General features: G+C 34.5%; 3 protein-coding genes and 1 pseudogene across 7 annotated transcripts in view; 1 reads left to right on the plus strand and 3 right to left on the minus strand.

The window, feature by feature from the left end:
- Window positions 1-490, plus strand: part of LOC140958204 (26S proteasome regulatory subunit RPN13) — a 4457-nt gene extending 3967 nt beyond the window's left edge. For both annotated transcript variants that reach the window (XM_073415579.1, XM_073415578.1), the window contains one exon: window positions 171-490. In XM_073415579.1, coding sequence (XP_073271680.1) covers window positions 171-310 — 140 coding nt within the window. In that variant the 3' untranslated portion in view covers window positions 311-490. The remainder of the gene's footprint in view (window positions 1-170) is intronic.
- A 327-nt stretch (window positions 491-817) lies between these two features.
- Window positions 818-7785, minus strand: LOC140958202 (cycloartenol synthase-like). 4 transcript variants are annotated; one of them, XM_073415576.1, is made up of 18 exons: window positions 7697-7785; window positions 5287-5497; window positions 5002-5181; window positions 4822-4911; window positions 4470-4749; window positions 4215-4381; window positions 3838-4026; window positions 3586-3699; window positions 3387-3509; window positions 3169-3291; window positions 2992-3093; window positions 2635-2691; window positions 2505-2551; window positions 1985-2306; window positions 1658-1738; window positions 1483-1566; window positions 1212-1372; window positions 818-978 (listed from the first exon to the last, which is right to left on the minus strand). In XM_073415576.1, exons 2-17 carry the CDS (start codon window positions 5485-5487, stop codon window positions 1229-1231), a joined length of 2304 nt encoding a protein of 767 aa, XP_073271677.1. In that variant the 5' UTR covers window positions 5488-5497; window positions 7697-7785; the 3' UTR covers window positions 818-978; window positions 1212-1228. The 4 variants fall into 4 exon arrangements, 3 of the variants coding, with proteins under 3 accessions (XP_073271677.1, XP_073271676.1, XP_073271678.1); XM_073415575.1 differs by lacking the exon at window positions 818-978 and having other exon boundaries at window positions 1044-1372; XM_073415577.1 differs by lacking the exon at window positions 818-978 and having other exon boundaries at window positions 1045-1372; window positions 2992-3090.
- Window positions 7366-18910, minus strand: LOC140958203 (alpha-aminoadipic semialdehyde synthase-like; annotated as a pseudogene).
- On the minus strand, window positions 17338-17985 carry LOC140959446 (alpha-aminoadipic semialdehyde synthase-like). Its single transcript, XM_073417274.1, has 4 exons — window positions 17944-17985; window positions 17755-17862; window positions 17585-17671; window positions 17338-17511 (listed from the first exon to the last, which is right to left on the minus strand). Exons 1-4 carry the CDS (start codon window positions 17983-17985, stop codon window positions 17338-17340), a joined length of 411 nt encoding a protein of 136 aa, XP_073273375.1.
- Window positions 18911-21606: the final 2696 nt, after the last annotated feature.

Below are 21606 nucleotides of genomic sequence, written 5' to 3' on the forward strand. Positions count from 1 at the left end.
TATATAATTGGTTTAATGGACTTTATTGGACTTTATCAGTGTTCTCTATTCTTGCTATCGAGATTTCAGTATGAGTGCGCTAGTTAAATATTGATTATGTTGTATGCCATTTGTAGTAGAAAGTTCTGCATATTAATGATATAGCTAATTGTAGCTTTACCCACTTGCAGACAAGTTCACTGTACCATCCTTTCTTGAAGCACTCGAGGATTCTGTTCCAAAAAATATTTCAGAATCTGAAGAATCAAGTCAAGGTGGCAGTGATTTAAAATCTCGTCCCCACAATGATTCAATGGATGAAGGTCAATAGAAACTATTATATCGGTTGATTATGTTAATTGGTTCCATTGTACTTTAGCTCTTGCCGTTTGCGTTGTACATTACCTTTTTTGAAATTATAGAGAAACGACTCAAATGAGGTTTCTTTTATAATTGTCTGGTTAAGTATATTAAAAATTCAGAAAATGATCACTTTGATTATCTACATGGAGACACGTTTGTTATTAATTACGAGCCAAATAATGAAGTTTATTGCACCTGAATTCGCATGCTAGCTTGGTCTGGTGTATGTTGTCATAGAACTCTTTCGAGCATTTTCAACAAGAGCCCGTTCTACATCAATTCCATAATTTGGATCGTATTCCCACCGGCCACCGCTGTCTACCGGTGTGATTATTTGTGCTCGTTAACCTTGGATGATCATCCCCTCGAGAAAGTTTAAGTCTCCATATTCTTTTCAACTCTTAAGAATTAGTATTGATGTGGTAAGCATCAAATTTGGTCATATGGTCATGAAGCACAAAAACAGTAGTTCATCCATGATAAATAAAAACCCACATGAGACATTCAGCCCCAGTTATAATGAAAGTAGTTGACAAACTTATAATTCATGTCGCTACTTATGTAATATTGATTAATGTAATAGAAGATTTGATAGATTCTTTATGTAGATAGATTACTACGGATGCAGGGCAGCTCCTGCACAAGGACAAGTATTGACATCACTTTCCTTTTTTAAAAAAAGTTCATAAATAATTTTAATTCGTCGGTAAGAATTTTTTTTATGTACATATTCAAGAAGCAACACATGTTGTGCGACTTATTTGATGACACATGGAAAGTAATCACCTACAAATTGATTTCGAATCAACCCAATCCAACTCATAAAAAATATTATTTTTTATGTCAAAAGTGTATTACGAGATATCTACTCGTAATCATTAGCTCTTTATCTACGTCTTGAAGCATGCACGTGGTCTTCATGATGACGAAACACCTTGTTAAGGTACACCCCGAGAGCCCAGATCGGGAAGATATTTCTGTAGGTTGAGTAACTTATCATACAGTTCCTATTGAACACACCACTGATTTCCTGTCAAATCACAACGATGGACGTTATACTCAGTATGCGTAACTGAAACTTGTGTAATAGCATAGAGAAGACCTGAAGGGATTCTCCAAATCTCAAAAACTACAGATTACCTGCTGTGGAAAGTCTCCATTCTCCATTTGGGAATTAATCAGTACCTTAGCTGCGCGGTGCAGTGGGCTGAGATCTCGATCAGCCTAGTCATAGTCATCATATTTACATTTTAGTTCCTAGTTAACATTTCATCGTGACTTGTTACTAGTCTTTTATGAATTGAACGAGACTTACTTGACCAGCTTCGAGCAGTGCAAGCATAGCCCAGGCAGTGTTTACTAGGTGTGATTTGCCTTTTCCAATATTTGTGTATACCTGTTATCATGCAGCTTGTGGGAAGTGTGTTAGTTTAACCAGATTCAAAGTCGTTAAACGCGATTAGAGTGACTGCGGGATTCCTGAAAATTTCATATCAAATAGAGAAACAATAGAGAAGAGAGTTGACGAAATCTGAAGTTTATAGGTTAACACCAAAAAGAAATACGCAATGCATGTTTTCTGTCATTTATGTATGTCTCGGTTAGATGTTTCAACAAACGGATGTTTTTCGAAATTTTGTACCTTATCTTGGCTTGATAGGTAGCTTTCTCCCCAACCACCGGAAGGAAGTTGCTTGGACAGCAGAAAATCACAAGCTTTTCTTATACACAAACTGTTGTCATATTTCTTGCCACCTTTGACAAGCCCTGTTACTCCAAACCATGTCCCATAAGTGAAACATACTCCCCAAGATCCATACCATGACCCATCGCTTAACTGTTTATTTTCGATGAATTTAAGGGCTTTTTCGATGCAAGAATCTATAGCATTTCTCCTGTATCCTGGATACAGTTTGTTGAAGGTCTTCAAGCTTTGAATAGCTGCAGATGTGCACTCAACATACCTGCATTGATACCACATTTAAGTCTGGATCTTATCTGTCCGAAACCAAAATGGCAAAATATTTTTAGGCAAAACGTAGATAGGGATCATCCAAGTCTCAAAAGACTCGATTCAGAGAGGGTTGTTTTGAATTCAAATAAAGATCCGCCCGATTCACAGTTCCAAATCAGAAAACAAATTATATATTCTTTGATCTTACTGATGATCGATTATGATATCTCCAAATGTCTCTGCTGGATTAATCATCTGCTAATACACAAGTACTTTCATCAAGTACAGAAATACATGAATTGATTAAACCTGAATATTTCATTAGTTTAAATAATTACCTCCAACCAAGAATAAGATCTTGTTAGTTCATACGATGCAAAACCTCCATTATGATTCTATAGCAACAATTTGAGGTTAAAAAAAAAGATTCTGAGTAACCATGCATGTCTGAAAAATTAGAATGAATTAACTTATGAGAATGCTGAATGCTTATCCGTTAGAACTTGATTTCGATATTTTGGACCAATTCTATAAAAGCCATTATTACGAACCTATGCCAGAATTTGTTAGGCCCAAAATAGTCGAAGATAGGATTAAGTTTGAGGTTTAAATTGTCTCCACTATTCAAATTGAACTTTATGAAACTCCAACGTGTTCAGAATTATGTTTATACGATTGTAATAAAGGAATACAACCTGCAGGGATAAGATCAAATCAACTGCATCATAAAGTTTATTTGGTTCTATTGCTTGTCCCGCAATCTCGGATGGAAGCTGTGACAATAAAATGGCTGCCTGCTAGTAACCAAGAAACAAATAATCATCAAACTCCACTTAGTTTATTGCAAATTCTTCCGATATTAATGAAAGCACCTCGAGTCCTGCTGCTGTACAATCTGATACTTGCCATCCATTATCTGCAGTAGAAAATCCCCACCCTCCTTTACGGCTATGCCGATACCAAGAGCTAAAATTTCCCGAACTGTCTTCTCTGATCTTCAACAAGCAAAATAGAAAAATGGATTTGGTACACACTATATCGGACAGGCAAACAATTATACGTAAACCAAATCAAGTGTCATGATATTTACCTGTGACATTTTGATGAATTCATTTGCTTTTTTTAGCATCAATCCATATTCATGGGGAAGGTTGGTTCCTAATACCGCTTGAACTGCAAAAGCAACATCCCAAAGCTGAGACCCATTGTATCCCTGGAATTTCATTTACTCATGAGTATGTCTTAATGAAGAAAGCTTAGATTTTGGTGCAGCGATCGGCTAAACAGACCTTCATTTTCATGCCATCTTCAGCCATCCATAGATAATCCTTGATTCTCGAAAGGTGAAATTTGGCTGACTTTGAATTTGGATCGTCCACCCAACAACAAAGCATGTTTAGTACCTGTGCTTTTTGTGGTTATCATCAAGAAAGTGTATTTCAAGTAAAAATTACATAAGACGGAGACTTATATTTGGTTCAAGAATAATGCAGCAGCGGACTTGATACGGTCCGAAACAACAAAAAACCGGAGATTAGTACCTTATTTACTGGTCCAATGCATATATAATTGGTATTTTCATCCTCATAATGAATGTGTGCTATTGCCGTGCTTAGTGCTCTTTGCCTTAGTTTTGAGAAGGGCCAATGCATAAGTAGAGGTTCAGCAATCTCATTTAGACTTTTCCATATAATATCTTGTAAAAGTGGGTGTGGAAAGTATAAATCCTCCTGCAAGAAAAATAAATTGCACATTCATGACCAAGTACTATCCCGACAAGATTTCTCGATTAATACCAAAGTCACAAGTAGCGGAAGGTTTACACATAGCAGTGAGATGGGGAATACAAGACAAGGCAGATATCTAAATCTGTCTTCTAAAAACTTCAAAAATCTTATAAAGCCACAAAAAGTAGTACCTTTGCACATTGATTTCTGGTTGAATCCCAGTTAATCTGATGATAATCTTGTGTAAAGAGTTCTTTTCTAAGTGAGAGCACAGTGACATCAATTTTCCCTACAAATCTTTTCCCATATAAATATGACATTGGCAAGTAAACCATCCTACAGTGACACCACATTCTTCCTACATCAATAGTGATTCTCAGTTAATTTCCCAAATAATATGAAATCGACACAGTAAATACATACACCAAAATACAGCATGAATCAACCTGGATGTATAGGAAGAACGTAAGGCAAAAGCCACAGTTCTGGGGGTAGAGGATTATGACCATCCCACTCGCACACGCCAAGAACCGAGAGCCAAAACTTTCCCCACGAGGGGATGAAGGTGGCACCACCACGATCAAGAATCCAAGCCCGGGCCTTGTCCATTGCTCCATCCCCACTGTTTACACCTTCTCCCAAAAGTCTCAATGCAACGTAATTGAGGACCGTGCAAAACATGGTGCTACGTCCTTCTATGTGCAGGGCCCACCCTCCATCATCATTCTGTATACATAAAACCGGCAAAGAATTATTGATGTTTCTCGGTGATATAGAGCTAGAATTAAGCGTTATTACCTGATGATTATACAGATAACGACGTAGCTCTCTCTGATGTTCCTCTGGCAAGATTGTGCTCAACGCTTCCATTATGTACAAGGCTATAACCTGTGATGTGGCATTAATTCTCGAAAACGTAAGTCCTTCAGGGAATTCGAAAACTTCTTTATTCTAACCACCATCATTAAAGATTCTTACCAGGCCAGGAAGAAGAAACAAAGGACCACCATAGTCACTAGGCCAGTGCCCATCCTCAACTTGAAGTGTAGAGTAAAATCTTAAAGCTTTCCTCAATGTATTTACCACTGCTTCTTCAGTTATTTCTTCTTCTACTTTCACTTGTGGTAACTCTATCTTGCATGGATTATTCTTAGCAAACTTCAATCAAAATCATCAAAAGGATTAAAAACCCGAGAAGTTTCGAATTAGAACATCGATACAAGTTTGTTGTTAAGAGTTAAACAATAGACTTGAGTTTGTCACCTGAATTCGCATAAGAAGATCAGAACTGTGTTTGATCTCATACCGGTTGTTATAGAACTCCTTACGAGCATTTTCAACCAGAACTCGTTCTTCATCCGTTCCATGATTTGGATCATATTCCCAGAATTGTCTGCCGGTATGATTATTCGTGCTAGTTAGCCATGGATGATCATCCCCTTCCGAAAGTTTAAGTCTCCACATTCTTTTTTATCTATCTTTAACTCTTAAGAATATAACAGACGCAGGGTCATTTTAAAGGCCAATATAATTTGAAAGATTTAAGTCGGACAATGTCTCGATCAGATCATAATTATTGATATTTGACAATATATAAGTGAAGATAAATCATTCAAAGATTGTGGTCGAAACAGTATTATTACTTGACAGTTGCTTGTAGAAAATAATATATAATATAAATTTATATTTTTAATTCATATTTTTTTTACCATCTAAAAAAAATTATCATTAAAAAACATATATATTATAAAGAGAAATAGAAACATATGATAGTGTCGTTTTTGTTTTTAAAGTTGGAAAACAAACAAAAACCAAATAGCTAGATTAATGCCATTTCACGTGAGTACAATATCAGATTTGATTCCCATTAGGTTTATTCCAATAATTAATTATCATTTTATTTTATAATATATTTTGTGAGGCGTGAAATTCATGGATGTCTAATATTGATCCTGGTTAGAGTATTAAATTTTTTTTGTTTTTAATTTCTTTAATTTTCTTAATCAACTTTAATTATTGTGGCGTAATTACGTTACTTTAATTTAATAATGTCGCGTCAGATTAATCCCACTTTCCGTATTCATATACAAAGTAAAATATAAAAAAATTTTGAGGCTTGCGTGTTTGCAAAGTAATGTAAAGGCTTAAGTAAATATCATAATTGATTGATTTAATAATATGATTTTATTAAATAATTAACGATATTAAAAAAATAAATATATCATATTTTAATCATATAAAGTTAAATGATTTGAAAGTTGGAGATTACGTAGAAAACTAAAAATATAAAAGTTTTGTATTTTAGTTCTGATAAATTTGAACGTTTGATTCGTCCGAACAGATATAACAATGTTGAAAATGTTAAATATATTATATTGTAATATATTAATAATATAATATAATTAAATATTTTTAAAAAAAATATGCCGGTGGATTTCATTTCACCGTCCTCGACAATAGCAAGTAGCAACCAACTGAAAGAAAGAAATCGAGAAAAACCTTTTGGACTTTGTGATTTATCTGTTTATCCAATTGATGAATTAACTTCAGTTCTGTGATCATTGACACGAGTCCTCGATTTGATGTATAAATTTTATATTTTTGGTGATGTTTGAAATTCGTCGATTTCTGAAATAAATTTGATAAATTGTTAAATCATACCGAAATTGAATATTGTTGGAGAGTGTATGATTTTAACGAAGAAGAAAATATTATATTAATGTTATTTTGAATTATTCTTAATTTATTATAATTAGGGATATTAATCGTTGTATTGAAAATAATATATATATTATATAATTTAAAAATTTATAAAATCGATTTGATTCAGATTTAAAAATTAAATTATATATATAGTATATAATTTAAAAATTATATATTTATAAACTCGGTTTGGTTCATATTTTTTTAATCAAAATTGATAGCCAAATCAATTTTTTCAATTTGATTTTAAAATTAATTCAAACCATGATTAAACTAAGATTGACAAAAAATTAATCTGAATCAGCATTATAGTCTGGTTTTTTGGTTTGATTCAGTTTAGTTTGGTTCTGCTCACCCATAACTGGACCTAGTCTCCATTCCCTTTATGTTGTATATTGGTGATATCATGTTCAAACTTACTCAAGAACAGTTTGTTTCGAAATTTTCAAAGTTTTCTTTATAAGAAGCTAATGGAAATTTAGATAGTATGATTCAATCTCCCCTGCAAACCTGATTCTAGTTATGAAGTGGAGAATCTTATGTACAAACATATCCGAAAGATACTTAGAGGATATACATGAAACTCTCTCTTAGTTAATCAATCTTCTCCACCAACTTGAAAGCATAACCCTACCCTCTAAGATAACATTTTTAAATGATTTGATTGAAATAACTTGTGGTTTCATATACGGATCAGAAAAGGTAAAACGAGTAAATACCAGAGCTCCAATGGCTGCTAGGATTCCCACAGTTAAAGCAATTGTAGTATAAGACTTCTCCTTCTCCTTATTAGTCCTCCAAAATTCCAATAGAGTTACTCTGTGGTTTTCAGAAGGCCGGCCATTTGGGAAATCAACTATTTCATGGTGCAAAAGTACCATATCCTGGACTCAAACAGTAATCATTGTATGATATAATTTTCAGCTACAAACTTACAAATCTATTCAATGAATCACGTTCTTCAAATTACCTGTTCTGTGCCTGAATATGCCAACCTTTCTTCCATGCGGAGGCAGGTGAAGTCAAATGCACATTTGCAGAAAATGGGTATTTCAGCCCCCTCAAGGAATCCCAGAAATCTATGTTAAAACAAAAATCATTTACATATAGAGACCATCTAAGGTGTAAAGAAAGGCCAAAGTATATATCAGAAAGCCTATTTTAGAGCCAGCATCACATATCTGTAAATAGTATACAACCTCTCTGATGACATATATGGGACAAGACTTGCACAATAGTTTTAGCTGTCTTCAATGCTGTATCTCTTTCTTTGCAAAGACCTAAAGCCATGATCCTCTCTTCAATCTCTTTCGCGCCTACTTTTATTTCAGCCAAAATATTAAGAAGTTCCATCATAAAGCTTCTGTAAGTGGGTCTAATCTCGTTTTCTAATATGGGGGTTGCTTCGGTAGAAAATAAGCCAATTCTTGCTAGTGTCCCCATTATTTCTCCAAAACCTATACCAAGGCATAAACCCACAATCTCAACTCAAATTATGAAGGCAGGGGAAATAGCTGGTAAGTCTTCCACTTCTCAATTTTGGCTATTGAGTGGCAATTTGAGTTTGAAGAACTCATTTTTACAAATTATAAAAGTAAAGGAGAGAGATTCAACAAAAAAGAAACTTGTGAAACGAATGGTTGAAACTAACAAAAAATGAAAGTTCAAAAATATATTACACCAGAATCATGTATGAATGTATAGTGTAAACAAATATATTCAACAGCTAACTAATTTTAGATGATCTAAATAGCTTAGGTTGCACTTGAATGAAGGGATTTCATTTGGAAATAAGGATTTGAAATGAGACATATCTGGGATGTATTTTAAATCTATCATAACTACCATTGTATCAACATGGATTAGCAATGTACAGATTTGAAATCCACCCAACATAAATTCATCCAAACAATCATATATTTAAAATTCATAGCTTCAAATTCTTCGATTTAAGTGCAACCTTAATTCTTTTGTCAGTAAGTAGCAAGAGGGTTGTAGTATCATTCTAGTGTGAACTCACCATCAACATGCTTTATTTCTCCATGATGTTTGTACGTGTCTGGATTGCGTCCAGATCGGATTGCTCCTGCTGGACTCCAACTGAAAATAGCATGGTCAAAAATAGGCTTTACATTATATTTATCCACTGCCCAAAGGCCTTGGTGATTGGAAGTAAATTGACACATTTCATTCAGGTATTGCAGATTTTAGGTCGATTGCACAGGTAACAACCTATTTCTTGCCATGTAGTGTTTCCAAAAAGTTAAAATTAGATGTGAAAGTATACCTAAATTTGTAACCTATTGGATTATTAGCAGCATCTGGAGATGGAAGACCACCACAGTAAGAAGTGAAAGACTTTATCTCCCCCCTCGTACATGTGCTTGATTGATCATCTTCATTGCCATCACGTGGTCTGTACGACGAAGCAATGTGATCTGTGATGATAAGAAAAAATTTAGATTGATGACAGCTTATTACTACTGTCCACTGCCAAAAAGGGTTACCAATTCCAGGGTCCAAGCCCATCTCACATAGAAAAGTAACACCGGAACTTTTAGCCATTTCATCAAGCTTGGACATGGAATCGTCAACATATCTAGCAGTGACAAGATGTTTCCTACGCTGAAAAAGGACGTATGACTTCACATTACAAAATGAGCAAGGTAGAATATCAAATATCAAAATGAAACACTGGAGATTTGAACATGAAATCATCAACAGAGCTAGCAGTGACAAGATGTTTCCTAGAAGAAAAAGGGAGGAATGGAATTATATTATACATTTAAAAATGTGAGGTTGATGGAAATAAAAAGTAACAAAGTGAGGCACTGGAAGTTGGATCCAAAAAATTATTTATCACTGGAGCTCTCTTTGACTAGGCATTTTTGCTCAATCTGCAGAGATTCATGTACACGCATCACATGCAGGTTTGTCTTTTTAGAGAAAATAATTGATCATGTAAAATCCAAAGTGCATCATATCATAAAAAATATGAACATTGTAATACATGGTTTTCATTAATTTCAGCAAGGAACTAGTACGCTGCATGAGGTCTAGCAGTTATAACACCAAATTTTTGTGTGAAAATTTTCTATCTGACTTTATGCCCCATTTGGGGGAGAGATTATTTGAATTTGTTGTACCTACAAACCAAATACTGATTTACCCTTTTCTTTTGCATTAATCCTTCCACTACTCCAACGTCATGGTTTTTAGATGATTTAGATTATTGATATTGCACAGCCCGAGGATGATTAAGAAGTTGTTCATAAATCTCTGATACAGATTATCACAGTTATTTGGAAAACAGAAACTTCAGGAACAACTTTTAATCAAACAACTTTTGAAGACCATAATTCAATTGTCTAAACCAGCCAAAAACATGCAAACTAATCTTGACCCCTATTACAGTGCCAGGTTTCTCTCATGTGTAGCGGTGTATCTTTCTAATTATGTCGATGAAAGTGGCATCTATACCTGAAGACATGCACTAGCTACGTTGCTGTGAAAACTGGCAGGCAGTAAACTGATGACAACATCAACCTGCATAAAACCATAAAGCTGTAACTCATCAATATTCTAATTAAAACCCAAACTGGCACTCAAGTACGCTAAACAAAATCATGATGTTTTACCAACCATTTACAAGTTTCAAAAACCACTAAGAAAGGGAGAAAATAGGTGTATCATGGTAATAACATGTTAAAGTCCAAGGTTAGCAGATCATCTATATCCTCGGTGTCTGGACTATCTTCAAGGGAAAAAAATGGTCTGCTTTATTGCAAGCAAATGGTGCAGAAGGTTTACCAGAGAAATGTAATTACAGAGACTCTCGTGATTCAAGGCATCGAGCTGAACTGCTGTTGCATTTGGAATTCCCTCAGCTATCTGGAATCCATGTAATAAGCTATTTTTTTGTTTAAATTACCCATAATCATTTTTAAGTAGAGACAAAACATAAGGACAATTGAAAAGTTCGAATGTCTGGTTAACCTCTTGTGCATCTTCGAGGAAAAGAGATGCCACGATAACTTTAACACAGACACTCTCTTGAAAATCATCCGCGATAAGTGATTTTAACCACTTATCTGATGAACTGCTACCAACTGAAGTTAGAAATCTGCAGCTGGTCGACAAACTCGATCAGCACCTAATATCAGGATGACAGCTTCAGTTTTTATATCATTGTCCTTCTCTAGATTCATCTCTTTGAATTTCTCAACCTTAAGGGTCACAACATTGTTTATGCTGTCAACATGACTCTTACTTGGATTAGCATGGAAGCCAAAGAATCAATGACTTTATCTAGAAGCGCTTTATCATCTGCTCTAATCTTTTTAGAAAAGTAAATAAATATCAACAATAAGCAAACTAAACAACTGCATTTGGATAAAAAGGCATACTTCATTTTATGAACTGATGAAACTCATATGACCTTTGACCTGAGAACAATCTGATGCCACCAGGAGTAGAAAATATAAGCTAATCACATTTTATTCCCTTGTGTTTACTTGCTAGTGCATCCACCTGATAATTTGAAAATTTCTACATTGTCTGGTAAATAAAATGATACTGGAAAAGGTAAAGGCTGTAAGAATGAAAAATTCAAGAGCTTAGGAAACCGTCTTTAAGCATTTCTACTATTAATTTAGGGATTTGTCATTAGTTTGTTACTTCCAGGGTATTATGATATTTACTTCCACCACTATTATTACTACTTAAATACACAAAGAACAAGCGAATGATATAAATGGAAAGACTAGTACTGGTATACAGAATCCTTCATGTGAGCAATTGACACAAACTTCCCTTATCACCAGGAATATCATTTACTCAAGGCACTACTTACTTCAAGTTCTGAGTAAGACATAGCCTTTGTGCTCTGACCTACATCAAATTTCACCAATTTGAAAGAAACACGTGGCTGCTTCAATTACATCCAAAGCTTTATTTATTAGGAACGCATCGAACAAATGGTCACTCAAAGAAATCTACAGAATCATGTGAGCAACACTGTTGGTAATTAAAAGTAAATCACAACTTAAAGAATGAACCTGTCATTATTGTTAAATTCAGGCAATGCGGAAATAAAGAAAAATACGAATGCAGTACGCTTCATCTTTTCGGACTGGATATTTGGTAGATTTCTTGATGGATCCCTGTCACAGGAAAAAGGAAAAACCAAAAAAGCTGAATGTTAGAGACAATAATGGATTACCATCTTGAATGATGTGATTTCGGTCAAGTAATAGGTGGATTCTAACCAAAAATCTAATTAATCGTCAAACAAAAAAATATGAAAAATCATTAATTATCAGACCAACAAAATAGCTAATTCTTTCACTGGCTAAAATAGCCAATAAGTAAGACCCAAGATGAACTGGAGAAATGACCGAGTTTGACTGGATTGAAGAAAAGACCAGATTTTTCTTGATTTTGCTACGCTTTTAATTTTTCTTGCAAAAAATATGAAAAATCATTAATTATCGGACCAACAAAATAGCTAATTGTTTCATTGGCAAAAATAGCCAGTAAGTAAGACCCAAGATGAACTGGAGAAATTATGGAGTTTGACTGGATTTTCATACTCAATGTGCTCTTAACATGACAGTAAACTCAAGAAAAGACCAGATTTTTTTTATTTTGCTACGCTCTTAATAGTTCTTTCAAGTTTAGACCATTCATTAAAAATTCAAGCCGAGACTGCACATTGAGGTAAATAAACAAATTAATGAAAGACGGTGTATATAACTTACTCAAAATTAGAGTTACGAATTCTAGGTATGTATTCAAATAGAGAAGTAAGTGATCCACCATGGACTATACAAGCTCTCCTTAAGTGCATAGGCAACTCTTCGAGATATTTTGAAGAAGCTAGGACCCCAACAAATTCAGATAAAATATCGTTAAAGTGTTGGGAAGCCTTTATTGAAATAAAAAACGTGAAAATGATCAGAAACCAATGTTACACATCAAATTCTTTCCATCAAAGATTAATACTCACACATGACATTGACATATCAAAAAGATCATATATCACTTACCTCTCTTGCAAACTCAGTCGGAAGAATGTCCACAGCTGAGCAGATCACGCCACTACTCTCCATGTCACGAAGGTAAGAGTTATTGACTGGATCATATCTAAAAAAACATTTTTTACCAATTATAAAAAGATAGCTGAAAGAACTAAGAGAAATTTCATCATTGCATCTTGTGATGGTGATGCGGAAAAAACCATCCTATATTAGAAATGTGGTAGAACTTTAGTTCCCTAAATATCTGGCAAGAAGGAAACCATTTAACATGGCTGATTTATGTCGCCCATTAGTAAAAGATTAGGTGATTCAGTTCTGATATTTATACGGATAACGCAAAAGTACCTAAAGAAAGGTGAGTCGACGAATGTAGTTTGGCTGAGAAATTCAATGGAAGGAACCTCCTATATCACAACTTATATATGATATCCCAACAAGTGGGCAACCATTCCTCATCAGATCTTGCAGCCGCACGATAGTCAACAATCGAGGGTATCTTTTTTTCCCAATACATACAATTGACTGCCAGAGCAAAGAAAATAGCTCAATTACCCATCTAACAGTATTGAAATTAGATTAACATTAAACAAAGACTAGCCTCTGGAAACTGCATTTAAAGATTTTTTTTAAAAAAAAATGCATTAAAAGACTGGTGGTCAGTTTGAATAAGAGTAGGAGAGCATTTAAGGTTCATGTCCTCAACAAATTATAGCAAGATTAAAAGAGATCTAGAGAGAGTTTCCTTGACCGCCTTAAGACCATGATTTTACGTGTGACCATGATGGAGGACAAGATTAAGCAACATACCAGATGAACGTAACAAATAATCAAAACATTAAACAAATCAATTCTGGTGAGGTGATGATATTGGTAAGGTAGATTTTGCAGCAAAGCGAGAAGTCAGAACTGGTAATGAAGAAGTCCATTAGTCTGTTCACAGAACTCATTCACCACAAATTGCATAATTGATTTACGTGGTTTGATGTATAAAAAATTGCTGCTGGATGCAATAGCCCAAAAGTGTGTCGATTAAATTTAAGATAAGTAGAGTCACATGTTGCCAATGACGCTCAGGAACCACAGACTGATGAACTCACCATAAAGAGTCATAAAAGGGAGGTAAAAACTAAACAAAAAGGTTATATGTTGTATGTTTCAAAGGTAAATAGACTGCACATTTTGGAAATTTGTCAAAGGTAAATAGACTGCACATTTTGGAAATTTGGAACAATGAGATCAAATCCAAAGCATATTTCTGAGATTGTTTAACTAGAGAGACCTAAAAGCAAGCAAGCAAGACGGCTTTCATAAACATGCAGAGGGGTCAGCACCTAAATAAAGCTCAACAATATGTGCTCCTAAAGAACAAATGGGGCTATCTTTTCGCGAAAAATAGGTTGATTGTTTTTCCGTATGTGCATAGTAGTCAGCCTGATGATAACACAACAAAGGTAGTATGTAAATTTATTTGGCTTCACCCATGATCAGAATGAAGAAAGAAAGAGATTATTTTGAAAATTTAAATAGGTTAATCGTTTACAACAGAAAACCCAGAAGCCATAAAATCATTACATCAGATTTCTTCTCAATCTGAAAATTTAAATTAGCCACATACATGTAACACTGTTCCATAGCTGCTCAAACAAAAATATCTTCCTACCAATACAAAACCTGACAAAAGAATGGAAAGGTTAATCCTTCACCTTATCAGATAATTTTGAAGAATCTTTGGGTTCCACCATGTCTTGACAGGTTGCAACACAATCATATACTTGACATACTCTCTTTGAGGTCTGCCCCGCTTCCTTAACATCTTTGGCCTGACCAATTGAAGACGTCTTGGTTACAACACAATTGAAAGGCTCAGATTGAAGTTCATTATACATGAGTATGATCTCTGCCCTAACATTGAGAATAAGCATTATTAAGTATAAGAATACTTGGAAATACATCCAAACTAAAGAGGAAGAACTTTAATGCTGAAAAGGAAAAAAATAGAACGAAAAAATTGTAGTCAGATTATAAGAAACACATTAAATAATAATATAAGAAAGAAGTCATGAAATTTTGAGAATAAAACCATGAAGACAATGAGGACAACAAAATACTACGGTTAAGGTAAATCAATCAGAGTGTGACTAGGATTTAGATCACTCTGCATGGACCTTATGAAACCAAAAATAGAACTAAACAAAAAACTGACCACATTCAAGCATGAGATAGTGGTACAGAACAATATGTTCCACAAAGAAATACAAGAACTAAATTTCCAAACATTGTGTAAGTTCATCACTGATAAACACCTGAAGAGACCAGCCTAAGAAGTCGCATTTAGCAGAGTTCCTAGCTGTAGAAGTATTTAAAAAAAAAAAAAGAATGTCTGGCAGCAAGATTTTATTTTGAGTCACAAAAACCATTTTTGTCCCCTCTGGGTAGCCCTTGAACATTTGATATAAACAGAGCAGATGCTTTGACATAAAAAGATCATATCAAGACATCCAATCCTAGGACATATTAATTTAGTTTGATCAAAATAAAGTTAATTTCCTGACAAGTTGATTTTGTGCACTGAAGAGAAGCAATTAGAAGTAGTGAGTTATTAAGATGAGAACTCTTCATATCAGCAACTGAAAACACATTTGCATATTAAAACCAAGCTGTCTGAAGTGAACATTCATAGAAATTACCATCTCAAATAATTCAGGAAGCCTGGTTGGATCCACAAAAGTGTGGGGAAGAAGCTGAAAATTTTCTCGTGCACCATGTGAGACAGTAAAAAATATAATTAGCTGTTGAACGCACAAGAAGAAACACAAGAGAAATCATTGAAGCCATATCATGAAATGAGTAGTATATTTCTGAGAAATATTATGTGTTTTCTTATTTTTTACACAACACTAAGCCGTCTAATTTATACAGAATTGATAGACCTGTTTCTAGGCTAATCTGTTTCTAGGCTAATTCTACTCATGATCCCTTAATTTACGATTACACAATTTCTCCCCTGATTAGCCTATATTCTTAGGAAATAAACATTCTTCTTCTGATTACCATTTTTCCTTCAGTTTCTCCACAAAAGCCCATGGCACAAATATTTGCAAGTAAGTTACCCAGTAGAGTCGAACAAGTTTGAAATATCATGTTCCATGAAGAGAGCGAAACTAAAGAAAGATATAAATATGCTCTAGAAAGATTCCAGTGTAAGATTTGCTCAAAGAAGAGGATGCTGTTTAAAGAAAGTATTGTAGGACTTGACTCATATTTAGCTATGTAGAGATTTAAGAAGATATTGTATCAATAAAAACTGAAATTGGATAAAGGGTTTTTTACAAAAAAAATGGATAAAGTGAACCACCAACAATAAAGTGGCAGGCCATACTGTAGATATGTGTCGCTGTCATACTGTAGATATGTGTCGCTTAATCCAGACCAGATCACTTGGTGAGCTCAACAAGAGTAACCAAGAACCTGCGGTTGAGTTGGTTACTCGGAAACTGATCATCTCTGGTACATCACTTGGTTTGCAACAAATTAAGTGGTTAGCAAGTTACTCCATTTCGATCAATATAAAAGAATGAAGTTGAGAAGGCAAGTGATGAGACTAACTCTGGCATAGAGAAAGAAAGATATAAGTGATCAAGATTGGGTGAGAGATTGAAAGAGCAACAAAGGAGATTTCAAGAGAGTTTTCAGTGTAATTCATGAGAGTGGAAACAGAGTGAATTCTTGTGTAAACCTATTGCTTTGTATCTCAAAAGTGATCAATAATAGTGACTCCCATGGACATAGGTCATTTTTGGACCGAACCACTTAAATCTTGTCTTCCTACTTTCATTTATTTTCTGTCATCACTAGCATCATAACTTATATGCTTTGGATCTTGAATGAGATTTACGTTTTTAAGTCACAGCAAGTTCATTGATTGATAAGAATTCTCAAAACACACCATTTCCTGCGCCAGTGAAAACAAAGACTAGGGGACATATTCTTGATGGAAGTCTCATTGTAGCTATCTCTTCACCAACAGATATTACAGCAGCCTTTGCCATCGCTAGTGAAGAATACATGTAAGATGCACCCAATGATAGAAAAGGCGTTGAATATCCAAGACTGAGAAATCCTGGAGAAAAAACATTTGAACATAAGATGATACATAATTGCATTACATATAATCAACACCCAAAAAAGTCTTAAAACTAAATTCAGTATAAAATCTGAAGGACTAAGATGAATGAAGGAATACAAATTCTAACCAAAACACTTGTTTTTAAGGAGTTTAATAGATCCAAGTTGTGATCTGGCAAAAGAAAGAATGACCAAAAGCAGCCCTTTGACTTGCTTATTCTAGGTCGTCGAAAGCCATGTGCTGCTTTCAGGAAGCAAAACAGTAACTAATTTCATTCAGCTAGTTATTGTGAAAGTAGTTTTAAGATTCTTGATGACAAAGATGAATGAGCAGGGAGTAAGGCAGCAGTTGATATTTCTCATTCTTATGGACTCACCTCTAAAATTAGACAAGAATTTAAATAGTGTAGAAATCATTTGAAAAAGGAAAATATCAGCTCAAAAGAATCTATAACTCCAAATATTCCATCCAGAAAGCATCAAGGTGCATACGTTGTCCAAGGCCACTCAAGAAATCAATCATTCCAGCTCTTCCAGCAAAGCTTCCAAATGCTAGTAACCTCTTACCATGAAATCCAACTATAAGTTCAAAATAAAATAACGAAGCCCTTCCAGCTAAAACCTATACACCAGAAAGTCAATACGAGCAGAGTTCAAACAAGACACGTGTCAATGTACCACATGAGGCCCCGCACCTTATCAAGCAGAGGCATATTTTCTCTTTGAGCCTTGTGAGTATGGAAGAAAAATGCATATGCCCTATCAGGAAGAATCATCTCCAACTGCACCAAGACTAATTACCATAACTTAAAAGGTTCGACATTATGGTTGTAGAAGAGAGAAAAAACATAAAAAGCTAAACTACCTTTGGTTGTTTGATACCCAAGATCGGACCAAATTCTGAATAGTCCTCTGATACCTCGCAACCAACGTCTTCATAGAGTGCATCATGATGAATCCGTTTTGTAGACGGCTGCACAACAATTCGGGATACTCAAGTTTTGCCACTGCCACCATGCAGCAGCCATGCACAGTGAGACAGGGTGAGGGGAACCCTTCGCTCGGAAAGAATTCCAACAATTCCGTTACCAATCATGTTATATTATAAACTGTGCCAAAAAAAAGGTATACTAATTCATTCTTTACTTAATTCTAGTGGTTACTAGACAGACTGACATCACTTACACACCCATCAGGTTACCTGCAAGCATCCCGTTGTTCCAAAAATGTAGAATGCATGCACAAACACGAGAAACAATAACAGTCAAATCATTTCGAAAACTTCAGAAAACAAAATAAATTTCAATAAATCAACCAAAAGGAGCCGAGATAAAGAAATCTGGCCCAAGAATCCACATTGGGTTGGTTGATCGGTTTGATCTGTTTCGAAGATTCCTATTAAACCCCCTACTCAAACAAAAAGAAATAGAAAAAAGATTGATCAAGAACCAAAAAAGAAAACCAACCTCTTGTTTCTATCGCCTTTCTTGAAAAGTAAAACCTCTTTTCAAATTTGTATTGCCTCAAGAATCTTGAGTGTATTCCTCCGCAAATGCAGATGCTTGTGCCAAGAAGACTAGAACTCAAGACACCGAAGAATTTATTAATCGAAGGAAGAAGAGCGTCTCCAAAAATGTAGAATCCCGGTATCCATGCATGCACAAACACGAGAAACAATAACATTCAAATCATTTCGAAAACTTCAGAAAAACCAAAATAAATTTCAATAAATCAACCAAAAGGAGCCAAGATAAAGAAATCTGGCCCAAGAATCCACATTGGGTTGGTTGATCGGTTTGATCTGTTTCGAAGATTGCTATTAAACCCCCTACTCAAACAAAAAGAAATAGAAAAAAGACGTGATCAAGAACCAAAAAAGAAAACCAACCTCTTGTTTCTATCGCCTTTCTTGAAAAGTAAAACCTCTTTTCAAATTTGTATTGCCTCAAGAATCTTGAGTGTATTCCTCCGCAAATGCAGATGCTTGTGCCAAGAAGACTAGAACTCAAGACACCGAAGAGTTTATTAATCGAAGGAAGAAGAGCGTCTCCAAAAATGTAGAATCCCGGTATCCATGCATGCACAAACACGAGAAACAATAACAGTCAAATCATTTCGAAAACTTCAGAAACCAAAATAAATTTCAATAAATCAACCAAAAGGAGCCAAGATAAAGAAATCTGGCCCAAGAATCCATATTGGGTTGGTTGATCGGTTTGATCTGTTTCGAAGATTGCTATTAAACCCCGTAGTCAAACAAAAAGAAATAGAAAAAAGACGTGATCAAGAACCAAAAAAGAAAAACCAACCTCTTGTTTTTATCGCCTTTCTTGAAAAGTAAAACCTCTTTTCAAATTTGTATTGCCTCAAGAATCTCGAGTGTCTTCCTCCGCAAATGCAGATGCCTGTGCCAAGAAGACTAGAACTCAGACACCGAAGAATTTATATTAACCGAAAGAAGAAGAGCGTCACTCAATAAATTTGAATTGCTTGTGAAACGCAGATTTTATCCTAATTATGGTAACAGAATCGACACATTTTCATACGTGTCCAAGAAATTATGAAGAGGAGGTGTCCGTTACGGAAACTTACTGTCGCGGATTATTAGTATTAGGTTTAAATTGCAATATTTGGTATAAGAATTTCCACGATATGATACACATTGTATTTTTTTTATTTCTCATATTTACATCAACTACTAGAGATTTACAGAAAATTTTAAATATCAGATTTATGAAATCAAAATTGAATTATAATTGTTTTGAAAATTTTAATCATATATATTATATTCAATCATCTCTTGGCGTTTTGTCAAAAATAGTGACGGATTATTCTGTAAGGCTGCGTTTGGTTGGATGATAAAATAAACTAATGATTAGTATATAAATGATAAAGAAAATGATTGTCGTAGATATGTAATATATGGTGTAAAATAATATTATGTTTGGTAAGATTTTTAAGTGTAGGATAATTTTGAATTTTTCGATGAAATGACAAAATTGCCCTTTTTTCTTTTTTTTCTTTCATTCCGGCAGAGGTGGTCGGCCGGTAAGAATATTAAGTGTAGGATAATTTTGAATTTTTTGATGAAAAGACAAAATTGCTCTTTCTTCTTTTTTTCTTTCTTCCACTCCGGCGGCGGCGGCGGTTCGGCGGACGATCCGACAGCAGAGGTGGCGGCGACGGTCCGGCGCGGAGGTGGCGGAGACAGCGATGTGGCGGTGGTCTGGCGGCCGAGGTGGCGGCGGTGGTCCAGCGATGGTGGTGGTCCGGCGGCGTCCGACGGCCGATCCGGCAGTCGAGGTGGTTGAGGCGGTGCGGCGGCGACCCGCGGTCCGGCGGCGGCGGTCCGACGACGGCGGCAGCCGAGGTTGTTCAACAGCGGTGAATGAGGTAGGGTAAAATTGGAAAGAGAGTAGGAATAGAAAAATGATTAATAATCCTACGGAAGAAGAAGTTATTATTTAATCACACGTAATACAACCTAATCATTTATAGGAAGGATTGAGTTGGTTAAATAAAAATCGTACCAAACATTAGATAAAATGTGATAAAATAATATATCCTACTTAATCTCTCCAACCAAATGCAGTGTAAAATTGATAACATGAGAGAGAAGATTAAACACTATTCAGTTGATATTCTAGTTAATTAATTATCTTGTTTTTGTGTATGATTGGTCAATAAATGGCATGTATGATATTTTGGACTTTGTGAAGTCCGGTTCATCCCAAAAACACTGAAACATGCAAGGGTCCAGTTGAACTGGATGATGTCTTCTAGTAGTACAAAAGTAATCCGGTCCAGTTGAACTTTTATACAATCTTGAAGACGCGGTTGCAAACAATGTGGATGGACTACTTGAGCTCCGGTTCCAACATTTGTAAATATATTAAACGACTGCTAGATCCTATAGTATTTAAATATTGTTTGTTATGACCAAAATTAAGGAATTACAACTCAACAGTGGGATGTTTTGGTCATTTAATGATAATATACAAAATTAATCCATCATATTAAAATCTAAAAATCATACCAAACACTCATATATTTATCCAAATGTACAATTTATCCATATTTTTTAATTTATTATCATTCAATTATATACCATTCAATTATCATATCATTCAAACAAAGCGGGTATTATCAAAGTTGACAAACTTAAAATAACTAATTTTGGTGTCATGATATGTTTTTTTAATCCAAAAAATACTCCCTTCTCGAATTATAAAAATATCATAATAACATATTTTAATAAATTTGTATATAATCAATAACTAACATATAATTATAAAAATATTATATTTATCTATAATTTTAAATTTTTAAATAACCATATCACCCATAACAAAAAAAAAAATTGATATGAAGAAGTCATTTTTAAATTTTTATACCTTTATTGTATAATATAAGCTAAATTTTTCTCACAAAAAATATTTAAGACAGAAAAATTTTAAATGTATGGTAAGAGAGATTCAAAAACTCATTTCTAAAGGCCAAAAACGTAAAGCAAATAAACAAGATAAACTTTGTTTCTAAACTTTAAAAAAAACTATTCAATTTTTTTTAAAAAAAGAATGCTAATTTGTATATGTTTTACCCAATTTATACAAACAAATATATAAATTATTATTAATTTTGTTCTTTGCCTCAAAAAAACAATATTGATATTATTATAAATATAAAGAACAAGTGCTCCTAAAAAAAAAAAAAAAAA

Source organism: Primulina huaijiensis, chromosome 15, assembly GCF_012295235.1.
Source record: "Primulina huaijiensis isolate GDHJ02 chromosome 15, ASM1229523v2, whole genome shotgun sequence".
Taxonomy (NCBI): Eukaryota; Viridiplantae; Streptophyta; class Magnoliopsida; order Lamiales; family Gesneriaceae; genus Primulina; species Primulina huaijiensis.

Coding starts and splice junctions, on each gene's coding strand:
- LOC140959446 (XM_073417274.1), bottom strand. CDS start 17,985: ATGATTGGTAACGGAATTGTTGGAATTCTTTCCGAGCGAAGG. Junction 17,863..17,943: donor GAATTCTTTCCGAGCGAAGG/GTTCCCCTCACC, acceptor ATTGTTGTGCAG/CCGTCTACAAAACGGATTCA. Junction 17,512..17,584: donor ATATGCCTCTGCTTGATAAG/GTGCGGGGCCTC, acceptor TCTGGTGTATAG/GTTTTAGCTGGAAGGGCTTC.
- LOC140958202 (XM_073415576.1), bottom strand. CDS start 5,487: ATGTGGAGACTTAAACTTTCGGAAGGGGATGATCATCCATGGCTAACT. Junction 5,182..5,286: donor ATCTTCTTATGCGAATTCAG/GTGACAAACTCA, acceptor TTTTGATTGAAG/TTTGCTAAGAATAATCCATG. Junction 4,382..4,469: donor CGTTCTTCCTATACATCCAG/GTTGATTCATGC, acceptor CTATTGATGTAG/GAAGAATGTGGTGTCACTGT.